At 41.4% G+C, this 20,302-nt stretch overlaps 1 protein-coding gene across 1 annotated transcript; it reads right to left on the minus strand.

Annotated features, from left to right (window-relative positions):
* Positions 1-1,520: 1,520 nt before the first annotated feature.
* RTCB (RNA 2',3'-cyclic phosphate and 5'-OH ligase) lies at positions 1,521-20,220 on the minus strand. The gene is made up of 12 exons (XM_019728426.2): positions 20,035-20,220; positions 17,098-17,176; positions 15,952-16,019; positions 14,761-14,860; positions 12,560-12,716; positions 11,504-11,660; positions 10,322-10,481; positions 8,800-8,975; positions 8,099-8,287; positions 7,301-7,411; positions 6,167-6,286; positions 1,521-2,628 (listed from the first exon to the last, which is right to left on the minus strand). Exons 1-12 carry the CDS (start codon positions 20,125-20,127, stop codon positions 2,521-2,523), a joined length of 1,518 nt encoding a protein of 505 aa, XP_019583985.1. The 5' UTR covers positions 20,128-20,220; the 3' UTR covers positions 1,521-2,520.
* Between the last annotated feature and the right edge of the window lie 82 nt (positions 20,221-20,302).

A 20,302-nucleotide genomic window follows, 5' to 3' on the forward strand; every position in this document is an offset into this window, starting at 1 on the left:
CACAAACCGGGCTCTCTGGACAACGTGAAAATCCCACAGTCGAGCATTGGGGCAGGTGCAGAAAGAATAGGACATAAGCAATAAGAACAGAATGCACTGTGTGAGTTGTGCAATGGGCTATCGGGCAGAGCTATAAAGGTTTCTGCAATATACAAGCCTCACTTTCAGAAATAGGAGAAAAGCTTGACAACGAACATGAAGAAAAAAAATGAAGTATTGAGCAGAAAAAAACAGGAAAAGCTAGAAAACATGTTATCTTGCGCTCAGGGTTTCAAAGGTTATCTTATAAAGATCAAGGTGGGAGTGTCTTCAGATCTGCAAGATTTTATTCAGTATTTAAATCTTCACTTCCTTGTTGCTCCAGGAAATAGTCACAAAATGAGAAAACTAGTGTTCCTATGTTATATCTCATGACTTGGTTTTCCTAACCATGTGCTGCTAACAGGAATAATAGTCTGTCACCAGGCCGTGAATGCCAGTCAGCTTTTGAGAAAATTAATTATAAACCGACTGACGACGGAGGCCTTAGAAAGGGACTCAGCTGTGCCCAGTGTTAAGCCTCCTCTTGGTGCCTGAAAGAACCACAGCGCCTTATCAAGGGCGTTCCTAGCTGTGTGCACGTGCACACGGGTATTTTTACTCCAGGCAATAAAAACAGCTGGTTACTTCAGCCTCATGTGAGCATTTCTTTTAAAGTGGCTTTTGGCCTCAAATTGGAAAATAACATCTTTAGAACAAAGAAAACAACGTTTGTACCTTTCTCTTTGAACTTAAAATATTAACCACTACTTTCTATGGTCATTAACTGGGCCAACTTCACTGGAAATGCTACGTATAGGAAAAGCTTATAAAGCAGAAACGCCACTGCATAAACTATTCTTTATTTCTCCTCCTCACCTGCCCCTCTCTCCCCTCCCTGGAGAGTAAGGCATCTAATAAATTCGATCTGCAGCATTTCTTGCACTGACCTCAGTTAGTGTTGGGAGGAGCCCTTGCTTTGAATTAGTTCCAAGTGACGTGTCATTAGACAAGCCCAGCTGGAGGGAGTCCACAGGACACTCCAACGTTGCCTCATCTCCAGAGAATCTAGCAGCTGCCAGAAGCCTGTTTCTCATCTTTCAATGCCCTCCAGTATTTCCTGGTAACTTGTACCCTTGTCACCTGTGCACAAGTTATTGCTCCAATCTGAAGGCATTATTAAGATTCCTAACTTATTTATTGATAACTTTCAAACTCTACCGTCAAAAATCTGAGTGCTCAGAATAAAGACATGCTATGTACTTCGTGTCACATTTTTCAGAGGCAGTCTGCTTTCCCCCAGCCTTCCAAATAGTACCTAGAAGATACTCCAGTGGGGGTTTTTATTTTCAGTTGAGGGATAAGTTTTAGGAAAGAATATTTTTTCAGGTGAGTCTATGAAAGCACCCTGAGAGAAAATCAGAAAACAGCAACACTGTCCAAAGCGACTCAAGAACAAATACAAATTATCTTAGACTATAAATTATTAAGCACAAAACATAAACAATGTATTGCAACTTTATTAGATTTTTCTATTTTCCTGGCTATTTGGACTCCACCACGGCTTGTCACCTCTGACCCGCACATCTTCGAGGTGTCACAATACATACCATGAAATCTAATTCGGTGGCACAAGAACAGTCAACCTGTCAACACAGAGCAATCATTAACATCAAAACAGACGTGTCCTTTACTGTTTTTATAATAATTCAATCACCCATGTAAAGATGTTGAATTTTATGTGAGGATTCTTTGCTGCTACTGTGCAAGTTATTATTCAACAAAAGTCTGCCAGACGAGGCTTAATTAATGACAGATACCAGCTGATGATACCATTTTGCTGGTAAGTCAAAACTCTGCCTTAAATTTAGAACAAGAAAGGTAGCAAGTCTATGAACACTATTTTCTCTTGTGGGTCTCTATTCTCATACTTCCACACATACTCCCTCCTCAGTGTGTCCCATCAGCCATTCATCTAATACCCGAGTATGACCCCATGGGTACTCTCTGGGTAGAGTGGTATTTAGGGTTTTGCTCAGTGCCGGGGAAGGGGATAGATGGTGCATGAATGGACAAAATGACAAAAGAAGGGCAAAAAGGAAACGTGCCAAAACCTTCTCATTGCATAGAATGTTCTTTATGACATCTCTCAGGATGTAAAGAGAGCTTCGTATGAGAGGTCCATTCTGATGATTAAAGACTTGTATATGACTGAGTAAGGCAGTTTCTTGACCTATCCCCACCCGCTAATAAATTTTCCTAAGAATCGGTGAGACAACCAGGGAGGAAGCACACACATCCCTTTCCAAATGAGGGCAATATGACTCCTCCCAGAAGGGAATTTCACAGCTCCTGAAGCAGCAGCCTCTTGGTCAGCATCTGGGTAGTTACAGCCACACATTCTGGAACCCGTCCGGTTTCTTAAGTCTGATGTCTGAAGAGCACTGCAGTCCACGTCCACCTCCAGGAGGGGCAGCGGTTCCGGGGGCCACAGCGAGGGTTCTAGCCTTTGATAACAGCAATGGGTCTCAGCTTAATGGCCTTCTTGCTGATTCCAGCGTCATGGCAGGTGTTCACCACATCGGTCACGTTCTTATAGGACTCAGGAGCCTGCAGGGAGGGAAACAGTATAAAGTTTCTTTAAAAAGGAAGCTTTGAATGCATTAAACTTCACTTATAATTAAAGAAATGCACATGAAAACAATACTGAGACTCCCCCCCATCAAATAAGCAAAGATTAAAAAGATGATTAAGTTCAGTGTTGGTACGAGGGTAGTGAGATAAACACTCTCAACTTGTTTTATATTTTTTCTGCATTTCTCCAAATTTTCCCAAAGAACATGTATCACTCGTATAACTAAGAAAAGCAGAAAACATCAATGAATAGAACATATACACCAATACCCAACTGAAAGGAAATGCACCAAACTATCCTGTTAGAGGTAATTATCCTTGGATGGCGGAGTTATTGGCAATTTTGATTTTCTTTCTTTACATATTTCTGCAGTTGTCAAAATTCCTGGAATGAACATGTATGACCTTCACAGTAAGTGAAAGTTATTAAATTCATATATACCTATATTTAACACTGTATGTGTGTACGTGTGTATGTATATACACACTCAAATTTGTCTCTGTGAATTTCAAGCAAGACCTGCCCCCTTCCTTCCCCCTCTAACCCTAACCCCCACTCACCATCTTGCCACCATTAGAATGAATTTCATCACACACACCCTTTATCCCCATTCATGTCAACACAGGAAGCTTAGGCCTCCCAGACTAAACCCATACAGCTCTGCACACACCCTTCTCTGGCCCATCTCTCATTCTCTTCTGATCTCAGACTTGTCCACTGTGGCCTATGAAACTCCTTCCACTAAGTCAAGTGCAAAATCCTCTCCCTCTTCCCATCTTCTCTGAACATTCCCTTCATCTTCTTGTTCTTGTTGAAACATTGATCTCCTCTGAAGATGTTGCTTCTGCCTCCAACTTTCTGAAGTGATACCTGTTTTCTCTCCTAAACTGGGGTCAAGCCCTTAGGCTCAGAAGTGGGACAGGTGACCTTGCTCTTGACGGCTCTTCCCAGACCATTCTCCCTCCTTCCTCCCTAAACACCCCATTTTTGAACCTCGCATTCATCATTTAAACCACCTACCACCTCTTCTTGTTGCAATTATCTGCTCGAATCTGCATCACTCCCCATCATCACGGGAAGATTTCTAGTCCCTGCCTCACTGTCACTCCCTCCTGCTATAATAATTCTGACTGACTTCAGTGTCCAGGGAGAGGGCCCTTTCAGTACCTTGGCTTCTTGGATTTCTGCTCCTTTAACACTTTCCTCAGCCACTTACTCCTGGGGTCATCAGCCCAGAACTTGTCATTACCAAGGCCGGTTTCCAGCTCACGCCCCCTCATGTTATCTCCCTAATCCTTTAAAACGCCACGAGACCTACTCCCGTTGCAACACCCTCAACAACCTGGCCTCTTTCGCTATGCCGCATTGGCAACCCTGGTTAAGAGATAACCCTACCCCAGCACCTATTTCATGTCTGCACCTCCACATCTGAAGGTAGCTGTCAACACCCAACCACTGAGTTTAGCTCAGCTGGGCCCTTGTGCTACCCTGGCAATTCCCCAGACTCTCACCAGGCCGACTACCCGGCCTCTCTCTTAGATGACTGTTTCATACCTTCTCCTGCATCCTCACTCTGTTGCTACTTCTTACTACACTGAACCTCCACGGACTCGCACCATATCTTTCCTGGCTATCTGCATTTGTACGTTCTCTCCTTTTAATAAGGATGAATTATCCGAGCTCCTAGCAAAGACCAACCCCATCTACTTGTATACCAGATCCCATCTCCTCTCATCTATGAAAGGACACTGATCCTGTAATTCCCCTCTTTTCTGCATCATCAATTTCTCTTCTAGAGTCTTCCCATCAGTATACATATTAGTCAGTCATGTTACTCTTCTGCTCAGATTTCTCCAATGTCTTCCCATCATCTCAGAATAAGAGCAAAAGTTCTCTGTAAAGGAAAAACCAAGGACCCACACAATGTGGAACCCCCCACCTCTCTGACCTCGTGTCTCTTGCTTGTGCTTGTCACAGCGCCCTCCTTGTTGTTTCGTGAACATCCAAGCATAATCTTGCCTGAGGGTTTTCGCACCTGTTCTCTCTGCTTGGAAAGCTTAGCCCTAGATACCCTCACTCCCTTCAGCTCTTCACTCAGATATCACCTTACTACGCCCTACGTAAAACTGTACCCACTCCCAATCTCTCCCTAACCCCTCCCCGTTTTCACTTTGTAGCACTTAATCATCTAACACACCAGACATTTCACTATTTGGTAAGTTTCACAAGAAGGGATTTAAGCTAGTTTTGTTCACTGTAGTCTCTCTGGCACCTACCCTGTTTCCCTGAAAATAAGACCTAGCGGGACCATCAGCTCTAATGCGTCTTTTGGAGCAAAAATTAACATAAGACCCGATCTTATATTATAGTAAAATAAGACCGGGTCTTATGTTAATTTTTGCTCCAAAAGACGCATTAGACTGATGGTCCGGCTAGGTCTTATTTTCGGGGAAATATGGTAGAACAGTACCCAACTATAGCAAATGTTTAATACGTATTAGATGAATGAGTGAATGAAAAAATACTGTAAAACATGCAAGTAAAAATTATACGAATGTCAACAGTGGTTATTTTTGATTGGTGGAATCCTAGATGTTTTGTTTTTTTCTCTATATTTTCCAAAACCTCTTAATTAAACATGTGTTTGTTCTAAAAATTAGGGAAAATTAATAGTTATTAAAAAACAAGGGTGTGTCACACTCTTTGACGCAGTAATTCTACTTTGGGATTTCACTCTAATGATTAAAACATCTGGAAAAAGGCTTCATGCATGAAGACACTCATTATAACTAAACCTATAGTATCAAAAATTTGGAAGCTACCTAAATGTCCAATCTGGGCAGAAACTTAGGGTATTTAGTTGGCAGAATATTCGGCAACCATTAAAAGTGACACAAACAATTTATAATGTACTAAATAAAAAAAGGACTATAAATGTTTTTACACTATGATTATAACTTGTTTTAAAAAAGCATTTAGAAAGAAAAAGGCAATAAGTATCCTACAAAAGGAGGTAATGGTTGTGTTAGGGCACTGAGTTCCTGGATGACTAGTTTTCTTTTCTCTTAAACTTTTAAAAAAATTTAAGTTGCTTCTAATTTAAATATGTATATATGTACACATACATATATAAAATTTACACAAACTTTTTGCTCCCTTGTGAATCAAACAAAACCGTTTCCCCAAACATTTTCCCAGTCTTTTCAATTTTGCTTTCAAATTTAAATGTTCAGTGTACAGCTGTGCAAAAGAAAGGTTAAAATGAGTCAGCTCAAACTATTTCTAAAGCTTAACATGCAGACAGAGACTACACATGAAAGGTAAAGATCATTCTTTACCTTGGCTTGTAATTACTCCAAACGAGAAAAGACAATAATCAACTGTACTTGAGGTTATTTAAAAAAACAAAAAACAAACAAAGTTTCTGTTAGCGATACCAAAAACTGCTGCCTCTGTGCACTGGCATAAATCATAAACAGTTTTATACTGAATATTTATGAAAATCTTGCTTACCTCTTCCATAACCAGTTTGGGTGAGGCAACACGGATTGCAATCCCCATATCTGCCAATTTGTCTAAGACATCCTGGAAATCCAAATTACGTCGAGATTTTGCTCGGGACAATGCACGGCCCTAGATTGGGAGAGGAACGAATTTCACTTCATAAATTCTGAGCTACAGTTTATATTCAACCCCAGCAATTATTCAAATCTTTAGGATTATATGCCTTCTCCTTGACTTCTTTTTAAACTGAAAAAGGAGTTAAAAGACAATCTTTTTCTATTGTCTTTTTCTATTGTATTATTATGTGCCTTGTGTTAGGAGCCTCATCATATCCTTTTAGAAAACAAATTTCCATCTATACAAAGCACTTAGTATTTAAAGGTTTAGTATTTATTTCTAATTACTATTAGTTATCAATTCAGTATAAATATATTAATTTTAAATTGTAAACAGCATGTCTGTCATCAGATAAACTTTGTACTGCTTGTAAGTTTCTCAACCTTAGCACTACTGACATTTGGACCAGATACTTCTTGTTGTGGGGACTGTCTCGTACTGTGGAGGACGTTTAGCTGCATCCTTGGCCTCTACCCTCTAGATGCCAGTAGCCAAACTCCCTGACCCCACTGTGACAATCAAAAATGTCTCGACATTGCTCATATGTGTGTGTGTGTGTAATGTCACACTGGTTTTGATCACTGGGTTAAAATTCGTATTTGGGAGGCAGCTGGAAATGAGAAGGGATCAAACCATATCCCCCAAATCTTGAGTGGACCCATTTAGTAAGGAACAAATCATGCAAATGAGTAGGTCTGGTGAATCGTTGAGCTAAGCTGTGACGTCAATTTGCATCAGTTGAAGTTCTATCAGTTATGCTTGTGTGACAATTCCTTAGCCTGGGTATTGCGGACCTGCAGCGATGAGAAACAGTCTCTGGCCTGACAACGACCCCCGAAGGTACAGATACTAGATGACCGTCGCTGGTTCACAGCGCTGTATGTATTAGGGGAATCAATTCAGGTAGAAGACCAGACAGACCCAAACCTCAACTTTAGTGCTGAATCAAGTACATTTACCTGTCAAAATGCAAAACCATGGATAAACTGAACAAAGCACTTCTAAGTCAGCTTCTGTTTTCCTTACCGCTCCATGGCAGGTGGTTCCAAAGGTCTCAGTCATGCCCTGCTCAGTGCCAGTAAGAACGTAACTGCAGGTTCCCATGGTGCCACCAATGAGCACTGGTTGTCCAGTGAGCTGAGGATGCACACAAATCAAACATGTTAAAATTTAGAAAAGCACGAGTTTTTAGGCCTGGGATTTAAATCTCCTCTTGCATTGGAGGATTGTGGGAAAAACCTGAGCCTCTAAATGCTTTCCTCTTACAACTATATTAAGAGATTATTTTGCTTCTTTGATAATTGAGAGTCAGGAAAGAGGAAGGGAATGAAAATGTGAGGACCAGAAAGCAGCAAAAGAAAGACTGAATGTAAGAACAAACCAAAATTCAAGTGTGTAGGGAATTATTGGGAATAACCATCCTGAGTGAGGAACCTGCCCTCTCCAGGCTTCAGTTTCCTCATCTGTGAAATGGGAGTAGGTTAAGAGCCTTTTTAATTCTATCACAGCCGGACACCAAAAGGATAAGAGGAATGAAACAGACTGAGTTGAATCTTAACGCTGTCATTCAAAGGCTTTAAAAAGATAATCTGAAATCATCCTCATGGAGTAAAATGTTCCCCATGCGGCACTTTTTAGACAGCACACTGCAAGCACAGAAGATGGGGAGAGCCACTGCTTCAGAAGACTGGAAGTCACTGTTTTCATGGATGACAGATTACTTCCTTTTCACAATTGCTGCTTTCCTGTTTAAATCCATCCATATTTAGAACTATGTGAATCATGCCCCCCACTGCGTAAAACCACAAGTGGCTGAGTACATACTTGGTAATCAACAGCAATGAGGGGGTGGTGAGGAGGGAAAGCTCGGGTGGACCCCTTCCGGTGGACTAACAGCGTCCTCTCCTTTCCGTCCACCACATGCTGCTCCACTTTGGCGATATTGTGAGAAACATCATAGATCACGTGGAGGTCCAGGTCATCAGGGGTTGTGTTGAAGACCTTGGCAAACGCCTGAGAGAAGAAGTTTACGTTTCAGCCAGCCAGAACCAGCTCTTCACAACTTGTCTTATTGATTTCAGGCAGTTTGTTACTGAAGGGAGTGAGGGATTTAACAGTTCAGAGCTAGAACTATTTATCTTCACATAAAGGACAAAAACTGCCTTTTAAACCACTGAGAAATTCCACTCCATCAATTCCAACTATGGCTGACAAGCTGCCTGGCTACTCTTGCTCCCACCCTTCAGAACTGCTTCTTCCTCAGCCTTCGGAATCCTAGTGGAAGGCCCGGCCCCCCTACCCTCTCGGCTCCAGGAAGATTCCGGAAATAATTCTGGCCTGTCTCCTTCCCTCATCCCCCACGTCTGACAGTCTGCTACCTAGTTTAAGCAGACCCAAAGTCTTGGACACTGCCAATCTTCTGACTATTACATAAACTTCTGAAACCCAATTCTACCCGCTTTGCTTTGACGACCCTGTTTCAAAGCACTGAACTTCACCACGAGGAAGAGCAGCGTCAGCTGTACCTGACGGGTTAGGAAGGTCATGGAAGAGCGGTTGACCCATGCGTAGTTCCCAGCGGCCGCCATGCCCTTCAGGTAGTCCTGACCTTCTGGGGATGCGATTCGAGCACAGGCCAGCTGCCGGTCATTGACGATAATCTTGTCTCTCTTCATAGCTTTTTCCATAGCAACCAGGGCATCTGGAATGAGACAGCAACAAGTCCAAACAAGCGAGCTTTCCCTTTATAATTCAGATTTCTTGCAGACAGGTAGGCTACATTCAAACTTAGTCTACAAAAAACCAAGTAAAATATAACTTTCCCTTTGAAGTGTTTCTGAGTTCAGCTATTTGCTTGGTCAAGACACATTTACTGAGAATTTTCTCAGAGCTGTGTGACACAACTATGTGGACTAGAGACATCATCTGCCATCCAGGAACTTTGAAGGGGAAGATGTGTATACACACAGCGACAGCATGGTTTAGTTATGCCTTTCCTGGCATGCGAATGAATAGGAACAGAAGTAGTAAAATACATTTTATTATCATCATGGTTTTTAAAAATCATTTTTCCGCGAGAGGGTAAAAGAGGAAGACACAAGTTGCTAGATCTGTAGGAAAATCAAATCCAAGACCAAGTGTCGAGAAGTACTTAGCAGAAAGTTCACAAATACTAGTCAATGCTCCATATATTTGCTAGATGAAATATTCTAATGGGTCAGGCTGGCACAACTGATTAAATCCCCATAGGATGAAATGTACATACAAGGATGAATTATCATAATAATTTCCATGTGTCTCTGTAGCTTTTCACGCATTCATAAATCCTTTCACATCCTACTATTCATCCAAAGCGATCTTCCCACTATTTTCTGCTTTTGTTCATGCTGTCTTTTGGTCATGAATGTCCTTTGTGTAGGACTGCCCAAACTGCACACGTTACGCATCCATGAAGCCATCTCTGGAAGCCTGACATCTTTTCCCTAACCACTTCATTTAGTCTCTTCTGTATTTTATCCATCACCACCTTGTCTGTCTTTTTCTTTTTAATGAACATCACATCTCTTTCATGAGAAAATGTGATGGCAGAGTCCTTGCCTATTTCATCACTGAATCCACTGTAATACCCAATCTTGCAGTACAGGTATCTAAGACATATTTCCTGAATTAATGTCTACAACATAAACTGCAATTTCAGGTCTTTCCTGGTCAGACAGTAATAGCACTCTGTAAGAGTAAACCAAATAACTGGAGACAACATTTACTGAGTGCTTACTAAGTGCCAAGCACTGCTGTAAGTAAGTACTTTCCGCGTGCTGTTTCGTTTAATCTATGACAATACACTATGAAATTATTCTTCCCGTTTTATTCAGATGAGGAAATTAAGGCCCAGTAAAGTTAATTTGTTCAAAGTCACACTGCGAGTTAGAAGAACCAGCATAAAAACCTACACAGTATAGTTCCAGAGCTTTCTCTCTTAAATCTCTGTATGGTTCCCCATTAACTGTACATTTTAGCACCAAGCCAAAAATTAGGTCCAGAGCGTACCTGTGGCTACCTGGTGGCCCAAGCCTCTGCTTCCGCTATGGATCATCACACACACCTGTCCTTTATGGTCAATGCCCATTTTCTTAGCAGCATAGTCATTGAAAATCTCGTCCACAACCTGGATTTCTGCATAGTGGTTACCTGCTCCCAGGGTCCCCAACTGCAAATATGAGAATGTCTGATAAAACAGCTTCTATTCCAGATTTCAAAAAATCCATTTAAAAAGCAAGCAGATAAAAAAACAACCAATGACAACAAAAAAATAACCACATAAATAGTATTTTATGTAAGAAAAAATTTTCTAAGCCTTAGAAATGCTTCACTCATTTAAAGCAATATTCCACACAACAAAAATAATAGAGAGCAGCTCTTGAAGTTTATTGTATCATCATCTGCTTGAGGTACATGTATTAAACGCTTCATAAACCCAAACTCAGATCATTAAATGGCTCACAGGACATTTTAACATCACTGAGAGAAGCGTTAAATTTTGGGATGAACTCTGGTGAATAATGACTCTTACACAAGGGCCAAGTTCAAATGATTTTTAAAACATCTGAGTTCACTGACACCGACCATTATCAATCATTGAAAGAATATATGCCTTAAGTAGAGCTAATAGATGATTTAGGGGAACCGGAGAATGGCAGTGCTCGAAGAGTGTTTTGAGGTTGCCTAGCTTTAACTCTCCCAATATTCAAACAAGAAAATGAGACGAGGATAGGTAAAAGAGACTTGCCCAAGGCCACAGTGATTTAATGGCAAAGCTATCAAAATTAGCGATAAATTTCAAACAGTTGGTATATTCTTGTCTCATGGACACCAGGAACTGACAAAGTGTCTTTTCACCTTAGACACCCGCAAACTTTCAGCCAAATCTTAGATTGTCAAAGTATGTAAATATGCAATTTTGGCATACATTTTAAGGCTTATAATCATATTCCATTTTTCTCCCATCCACTTCTAATTCATGATACCTTGTTTTATCTTATGAACATCTGCAAGCTCCGGATAGCTCTTTAAAAGAGTAAGAACGGAGCATAAACAAAAAAACTTGTGTTTCGCTGTACTGTGAAAAAGCCTGCAGATATATTTACTACATAGAAGACAGATCTTTTTTTCCTCCCCAAAAAACAAAATAGAAAGAAAATGCACACGTTGCCTCTCCAGCGTGAGTGTTACCTGAGGAAGGCCTCTTTTTTTAGCCCTCGCGGAGACCTTATTGGGGTCGGCTTGCAGCATCCTTCCGTACTCCTCACAATGCTCCTTATCTTCCGCCCAGGCATAGCCTTCTCGCAGGGACCAGTCCACACCCATCTCCAAGGCCTCTTCCAAGTCTCTGAGTGAGCAGTAAGATGCCAGTCATTTCACAGCCAAGGCAGAGCAAAACCTAAGGATGACCTCATCTCAAAGGGCACAGGAACTTCCTTCACTGACTATCGCCTGTGCATCAGGCATTGTGCCAGATACAAAGTTTACGCTCTCAGCAACTCTAGTCTTTGGAGAACAGCAGTTATATAAAGAATTGCAATGTAAATAGTAAATGCCATACCAGAGATGATTACAGTTCTTGACATTTATACAACCCCTTGTATTTTTCAATCTTATTTACATTCAATTTGCCTCTCTATCCTGAACTCTATAAGGTGGTGATTGAAGCAGCCAAAGAAAATTTATAACCATAATCAGATATCACTATCTACCATTAACTTTACCGCAGTTACCCGCCTTCATTAATAATTTATGAAAAATTACAGTCAGATAATAAAGCTATCTAACTGTCCTCAGGCGATACAGGTTAAATTTTAAGCTCTCATTCCTGCCTTCACAGAAGTACTATGTGGCTTTTTATTGCACCTGCATTTTGAAGCTGAGGTACACACACATTAAAGCCCTAGAAGGAAAAAGCTTTGATCTTCATGTAAGGTCCAGCCCTCTTCCAAAACACTGCCAGGAGAGATTACAACATTCAGTGTTCCCTTCCCGCTACAGCCCATTTCAAATATTATTTACTAGGACAAATCCTATCGAAAATATTTGTAAAGGTGATTAGAATTTATTTGTATGTTCTAGGTACGCTTTTCAAAGTGGGCGGGACCTCACGCTTAAAAACCAATTCATTATCACTTCCTGAAAAGAGACTAAACAATCCCCATCTCCTCAGTGTCCTCCATTGGCAATGAATAGGAGGGGCCTATTATTTCTCTCACTCTGTTTACTGGAAGCTCGTGCGCTTACTTGGCATTCATTGGAATGACACCTTTGGATCCCACCCCAACAGGAATGTGGTCAAACATAGCTTGGGCGAGTTGCTCCTTCACAGGCTGGACATCACTTTCATCTAAATTGGTTCTTAACAAGCGCACACCACAGTTGATGTCAAATCCGACGCCACCTACAAAAACAGAGAAAAATTAGTCAAGTATTAGCAAAACCAGGTATTGGGCATTGCTACCTGTGGTTTCCCACCATTAATTTATAATAGACAGCCATTGTTTTAAAGATAACTGTTTTACTGTAGCCAACAAAGTAGTTTTCTGGGGTGTCGAGGTGATGCACCAAAACAGTTTAAAGTTAACGGACACACTAACGGTGCTTTGCGGGCCAGGCAGGCAGCAATGAACAACGGGAACATCTAGATAGAGATTAAAATGTGAGTTATGTGCATCTCTTTTTTTTCCTCAGTCACTCTTGTCGGGGTTTATGAATTCTATTTGTCTTTTTCAAGACCACCTTTTGGCTTTGTTGATCCTTTCTATTAGATATTGATTCGTTCATTTTGCTCTCAATTATTTCCATCTTTCTACCTTTTTTGGGGTTTTTAATTTGTTGTTCCTTCTCTAATTGTTTGAGATGGATGCTTAGATCACTGGTATTTTAACCTTTCTTCTTTTCTAATTTGTGCATATATTTCTATCCAAGTATGGCATTAACAGTAACCCACAATTTTTAGACATAAGTATTTTTATTAATTTTAACTTAGCTTGTATTTTCATGATCCCTGGGTTACTTTAATGCATACTGCTTAATTTATAAATATATATGAGGGTTTTTTTTGTTTTTTTTTTGTAGTTAATGATTTCTAACCTTATTCCACTGTGGTAGGATAATATCCTCTGTATCAGTTGCTCTTAAGTGTGGTCCAGCGATCCTTCCAAGTCTATAGGACTAAATGTACAATAATACTAGGACTTTATTAGCCTTTTAAACTTATTCTCTCGAGTATAGTGACGTTTTCCAAATGCCACATGACATGTGATAACATGTTTGCTCCGGTGGGTAGTGAAACATGTACTTGTTTGTTGTTTTAAAAATGCCCGTTTTAATGTCTAGTAAGGTAAACATTGATAAGAGCCTTTGAAATCAACCCTCACAAAATTTTAAGGGTGTAAAGCAGTCTTGAATCCAAAAATTTTGAGAACTACAGCTCTATGATTTCAACGCTTTGAAATTTGAGAAGTGCTTTCTAGCTTAGAACATGGGCAATTCTGGTAAAGGTTCTGTGTGCACTTGAAAAACACGTGTATTCTGCAGTTCTTGGATGCACTGTAATGTGCGTATGCATAGAACCATGCACGTATGTTAGAGGTAAAGCTGTCAAGTGTGTTAACTGAACTGTTCACACCGTCTATATACCCTTCGACTGAACTCTGCTGTCACCTGAAGAGAAAAGCAGTGCTCTATGCTGGGCACAAGTATGTGCATTTGTCTTTTGCTCTGCATTGCAGCCTCATGCGTTCTTACTGCCTTCAGCGTCCTAGGCTTTCAAAAACAGATTTTTTTTTTTTTAATTTTATTCAGCCTGTCTTACTATTCTCAGCAGAGGATTAGTCTGAAACAACCCTGTTCACCATTGCCAGAGGCAGAACTCTCAACGTGTAATTTAAACTTTTTTTTCCCAGACTCTGAAAGCAAAGATATTATTTCTGATATGAAATATTTTCAGTGAAAGCACCCCACAGGTGAAAAGGTGTGTGCCACTGGACGTGAATGACGACGATGACAGTGAAAACAATCACTGAGTACCTCCTATGTGCCTAGCACTGTTCTAAGTGTCTTCCACAGCCTGCCTCATTTAATCCTCATGATAATGCTACCTGGCAATGTAACATTATTAGCTCCAATTTGCCCAAGAGGTAACCGGGACACAGAGAAGATAATAATTTGCCAGGGGAAGTGCTTCAATTTATTTTGTAGCCAATTCTGAATAATACCTGGCATATAATAAGAGCCTAAACAATTCCCAATAAATATAAGCTTTACTTGATATTTTAATAGATTCTGAGTGTCCACAATTAATTCCCTCAGTAAATGAGAGGAAGAAATGATAGGATGTGATGAGACTGAGAGATGCACACACAAGAAGCCATGCTCTATTTCCGAAAGGCTGACACACTGTGAGAAGCCAGACACTTGAAGCAGATGTGCAGTGACCTTACCTGGGGACACCACCGCTTCAGGGTCATTCATATCAAAGGCTGCCATATTCCCAATAGCAAACCCATAACCCGAATGGACATCAGGAAGCCCAATAGATCGCTGAAAGAGAATTAGAAAATGAAATACAGCTTGCCTGGTCGCCTGAGGGACCTGATATTGATTCTCAAATAAGCTGTGGGCTAAAGTCTTACCCAAGTCAAGATCTTAGTTTCATGAAATATTTATTCTCTGTTGGTGAAAATTAGGTGTGAAAACTCCTAATCATAAAGTTAATACAGTGGAGGAAAATCCTTCTTGTAAAGTCTGACCATTAACTAAGGAAAACTACAATAGAAAAGCCTCTTTATAACATGATACGGGGGACCACATACTAACTTTAATGTATTGTTACATTTTAAAGCCATTTAAAGATAGACACTGACAAATCGTGGTCATGTCAGGTTAAAAGGAGAGCAGTGTCTGACTTATATACGTCCTGAGTGTTTAAGCAATCACAGACAAATGTAGTGGCTTGCATGGTATGAATACTACATACTTCCTACATCTGGGGCCTAGAAAAGGATCCTGACCCGGGAGGAATGCAGAATAAACATGGTGAGGAAACCAGGAGACACCCAGACACTTCTGAGTTCCTCGTATGCATAAGTCATGTCTTTATTTCCCAAGTGCCCAGCATAGTAACTGGCATAAAGACTTCAAAAAATGTCTGTAGGATAGATTCATTTTAGCACTTGCCTCTCTAATGGTGGAATTTTAACCTTAGACTACAGTGGGGCCCACCCAGTTTTATCCCTATTATCGCCACTACCCACTTTTTCAATCACGTCCAGAGGACCTATACTGTCCTCTCTCCCTCTCCTCAGTCCCAATCCTTAGACTTGTTTCCATCCTCTTGAATGGGGCCACAGTGAAAACTACAAGGGTGGCACACCAACCCAGGAACAATGACATACAATGACAAAGAAACAGGAGCACATTAAAAACACCTTCAAAGGTTCTCTAACGCTTATAGATTCTAGCCAAAGGCAAGCAGAACCTCTGATGTTATTTAGGCCCAATTATTTTGTAAGTCCCATGGTTCTTTCCAGATGCTCCAAGGTCACTGTCTACATGACATCACTATCATTTAAGCGTGGCCAGTCATCAAGTCAACAAACTTTTAGACTAAGAGAAAATATAAGCAGACTCACATGAACAATCCCAGGTAGGGCTGCCACATTGCCAATTTGTTTCATGGCAGGCAGGAAGCCACCAACACCTGAAGACAAAAAATCAGTATTAGAAACAAGGACACATTAGATTTTGAGTAAGCACATTCATACAATTCCAGATCGCGTGACATGGAGGGGAAGCGATTAGGACCACTGAAACAACGCATGAACGGATGGTTGAGATGGAGTGTGAAGGGAGCTTCCTCAAGGAGGCAACGCATGCACACAAAGGTAGTGAGAACAAGCAGACGCACGTGCTGTCAGTGTTCTGTACAAACCACAAGCAAGTTGCTTGTAAATGCTGTACTGGGAGATGTAAAACATAACTAGCGAGCGTCATGTTGTCAATATAAAAAAATGTATTCTTTCAATAGTTCATATTATTTACCAAAAAAGGTCCGCACTGGTTTTGTTCTAAGTGACAAAGAAGGGCAATGTGGAAGAGCTGGGAAAACACTGGACTGAGAAGGCACCGGGGGTTCTAGTCCCAGCTCTGTCACTTGGTTGCTAAGTCATTTTAGACAAGTCAGCATACCCTGGCGGGGAGGTGGGATGGGATGTAGTTTGCTGATCTACAAAACAAAAGGGCTAAAACTAGATTTCAGTTTCACTATCACCATTAGAGCTTATATATTTATGTCTACACGTGGCTGCAGTCCTGAAGACAGGTGTAACAGCCTTTCTTTTATAGATGGGATAACGGAAGCTCAGGGAGGCTAATCAGTATCCTGCTGAGAAGACTGACTTTGGAATCAGGCATCCCTGGGGTTGAAATCTGGCTCTGCCACCAAGAAGTTACGCAAATGACTGTTACTTAACCTTGACTCACACATCTGTAAAATGGAGACAGTATCTTCCTCTTAGAATTACTCTAAGAACTACAGGAGGTTGCTCTTATTATCCAAGGTTAGCCTCAAAACCAACCAGGTCCACCCAGCTCCAGGTGTTTTCTACAAGGCCAGGTAGCTAACAATCACAAGTAAGTAAGTTTTTTGGTCTCATTTCAAGTCTTGGTCATTCTTGACAATATTTTAAAATAATAATTATCTGAATTCCCCCCTTTTTTTTCAGGCCACAGGGAAGACACTACTTACATTGCCACATGTAAAATTCTTATGTACTTACCACCACCTCGACAGGCATTCCTTAATTCCTCAAACATTAATTTTTCCAGAGCATCATTCACATAGAAAACTCCTTCAACCTGGTACCAAAGAAAAGGAAAAACTAGGTCAGAGCACATGTACATGATGTATAGGCACTGGACAGAATACAAATACTGTATGAGATACTCATTTTGCTTTACTCTTTATAAAACACTTTCACATTACCTTAAACATGCAGAAAATTTCCTATCAAAGACTACAAGATGTTCCCATCCTTAAATAGCGTACCCTTGAACAATACAAGGGTTAAAGGTGCTGACCCCCAGCCCCCATAGTAAAAAAATCCGAGTATAACTTTTGATTCCACCAAAACTTAAGTGTTAATAGCTTAACTGTTGACCGGAAGCCTTACTGATAATATGAACAGTCAATTATCACATATTTTGTATATTACATGTATTATATATTGTATTCTTATAAGTAAGCTAGAGAAAAGAAAATATTAAGAAAATCATAAGGAAAATACATTTATAGTATTTATTGAAAAAAATCCACTTATAAGTGGATCCATGCAGTTCAAACCCGTATTGTTCGAGGGTCAACTGTTACCTTAAAAATGTACTTTTAAGTGTTCACAAGTTGTTGTTTATTCTCCTACTCTCAAAGCCACATTGAAGAATTTAACAGGCAAAATATTTTTTTGTGTATATTATAAAATTAATGCCAAAAATATCTAAAATATCAATAGGTTTAAAAAAACGAATCAAAATTTTAAATTCTGAACATAAAATGCAGTCATCTGACTTTAGTGTACCTTTTCTGTGCTTAAGACAGCAGCACATCACACTTTTTTGCATCCTATGCTGATTTACAATCTATACTTAGGTAAATAGTGAGTAAAAAAAAATTTAACATGTAGCTATGTAGCTGTGTGCTCAGTTCTATAATCTACATAATATTAAGGGATAAAGAAGTTTGACAATCGGGGCACACAAAAGGAAATGAAAGACACAACTATGCAACAACAAAGGCCCCAACATTTTAATCAGAGATCAAATGTCATGAAAGAACTGCCCAGTAATGGAGAACCAAAGATTTAACTTAATTGTCTGGACAAGTAAATTTCTTTAAAAAGAAAGACGACTTCTTCATTTTACCACTTTATAAATAACAAGACCAGTTGATGGAAAATGTATCCAGTGCAATTTCTAAAGGTCACATTTATTTCTTCTCCATTTACTGATGATACGTCAGGCACTGTCCTGGGCACAAGGGGAGACACGAAACAATACGCAAGATCTGCCTGAGGATCTCGTAGTCTAGGATGCAGCCCAGACAAGCAAATACTAAGAGTGCAGTGAGGCAAGTGCTGTCACAGAAGTAACCAGGCTACGGAAGAGTCTGATGAAGTGGCTCAGTCTAGGGAACTGGGGCAGGCTTCACAGGTTGCTCACGTTTTGTTCCGTTTGCTGAGCTGGCTCTTTAAAGACAAGAGACATCACTAGAACGACAGCACATTTAGGAGCTGAACACAAAGATGACATAAAGACAGGAGACGAATGTTTTTAGGGAACAAAGAGGAATTTTTAGTGGGTCTTAGGCAAGGAATGGAGATTATGTAAGAGCCAGGATAATTATTAGTGTGAAATTCATGATTCTCACAAGCATGGGAACATGACTGAAGCTTGGCATAGAGGTCACTAACTTTTTAAGAGCAATATATCAAGAGATCAGCTCCACCTTCTCAAGGGCCAGATGGTAGGAAATTGTAGAGTTAGACCAGAGCTGCCTCGCAAAATCGGACTTGCTCTGAGAATCAGCAGAAGCATGTGCATCAAAAGTTAAGTCAGAAATGCTGCAGACGAGTGTGTTACCGTCTCTTTATGATGATCATGGCACGATTTTTATTTTCTGCTTTTCATTCAGGGAACCAGATTATATGCACAGAAACCGGCCAAGTGGAAAACAGCAAAAAGAAGTCTCGTGACCATGGGCTTTTTCTCCCCTCCAGTGTCTAGCTCAGTGCTTTACTCATTGGGGACACTCAGTAAGTTTTGATGTTGAATAAAAGAGTAAGTGGCTATCAAGAATTTATACCAGGGCACAGGGTCAGAGCTTCAGTGCACGTGCATGGCCCTTGAAGGGATCTCACAAGCCAGTTGTGCACCCACACTGCACGAAGACATTCCTTATTTCTTTACTTTCACGGAAGATAACGTGCACAAGTGGTGATGAAGCCTGAGCGATGCAGGCAGCCAGGGCTTTCCGACTCTCGGGGATTGGCCGCCCAAGTCTCCATCAGGAAGACATCATCCTGTCAAAGGAAGCAGTGAACTGGACATCAAGTCCTGGTTGAACCTCTTATTACGTCCACAGAGGAGACTGTCACCGACTGTTCCTCGAGGTCCTTGTGCGAAGTGAATATTAAAAACAATTTGTGTGCCCTATGAGTTTTCTGGGCCGTCGCGAGGAACAACACCGTTTTATTAAAACCCAACACGGAGCAGTGAATTCTAAAAACATGGCTCAGCGAACCCAGGTCTGTAAAGGTCACTTAAACGAGCAGCATGACTCAGGAATGGGGTTCCGTCCCAGCTTGTGCCACGTGGCAAAGACCACTCCTGGCTCCGAAGCTCAGCAACGTAACGCATCTTACCGTGCGTTTATGAGCCTTGTGTGAAAACGGTTTACAGACGCCAACTTCTTATTTACTTGGATTCCCTAGACATACGCCGCTTTGCCTGTCCCTTGAGATGGGGACCGCTCGAGGGGAGACGGGACCGGCACAGGCTAGGCAGTCCCCGAGGGCGGTGTGGGAGGAACTCTGCTGGGGCGACGGCGGCCCCGGAGCCCGCGAGGGGTCGGGAGGGCTGGCGGGAGGCCGGGCGGGTGGCGGGGAGGCGTCGCGCGCTCCCAGCCCCTGGGCCCCGCCACCGGCTCCTGCTCCCCGCCTCACCTGCATGTTGGGCACGAAGCCCTTCTTGATTCTCCAGGAGTTCTTATCGATCTTTTCCAAGAACTGCAGCTCATCGTTGTAGTTGCGACTCATGGCGGCGACCACGACAGCAACTCCCGCACCCCCTTTGAAAAGCAGCTGCCCCGCGCGGCCCTGTTCTCTCAGGCGCCACCTTCCGGAACCACCTGCGCAGGCGCAGTCGGCCCCGCGGCAGGATGGGCGACGGCAAGCGCCGAGGCTCGAAACTTGTCGCACCAACCGCGTGTCT

The sequence above is a fragment of the Rhinolophus sinicus genome, linkage group LG02 (genome assembly GCF_036562045.2).
Source record: "Rhinolophus sinicus isolate RSC01 linkage group LG02, ASM3656204v1, whole genome shotgun sequence".
NCBI lineage: Eukaryota > Metazoa > Chordata > Mammalia > Chiroptera > Rhinolophidae > Rhinolophus > Rhinolophus sinicus.

Excerpts from the sequence above, each read along its gene's own strand:
- RTCB (XM_019728426.2), bottom strand. The coding sequence starts at position 20,127 with ATGAGTCGCAACTACAACGATGAGCTGCAGTTCTTGGAAAAGATCGAT. Across the intron at positions 16,020-17,097 it reads GAATGCCTGTCGAGGTGGTG|GTGTTGGTGGCTTCCTGCCT; the intron begins GTAAGTACATAA and ends TTTTGTCTTCAG. Across the intron at positions 7,412-8,098 it reads TCATTGCTGTTGATTACCAA|CTCACTGGACAACCAGTGCT; the intron begins GTATGTACTCAG and ends GTGCATCCTCAG.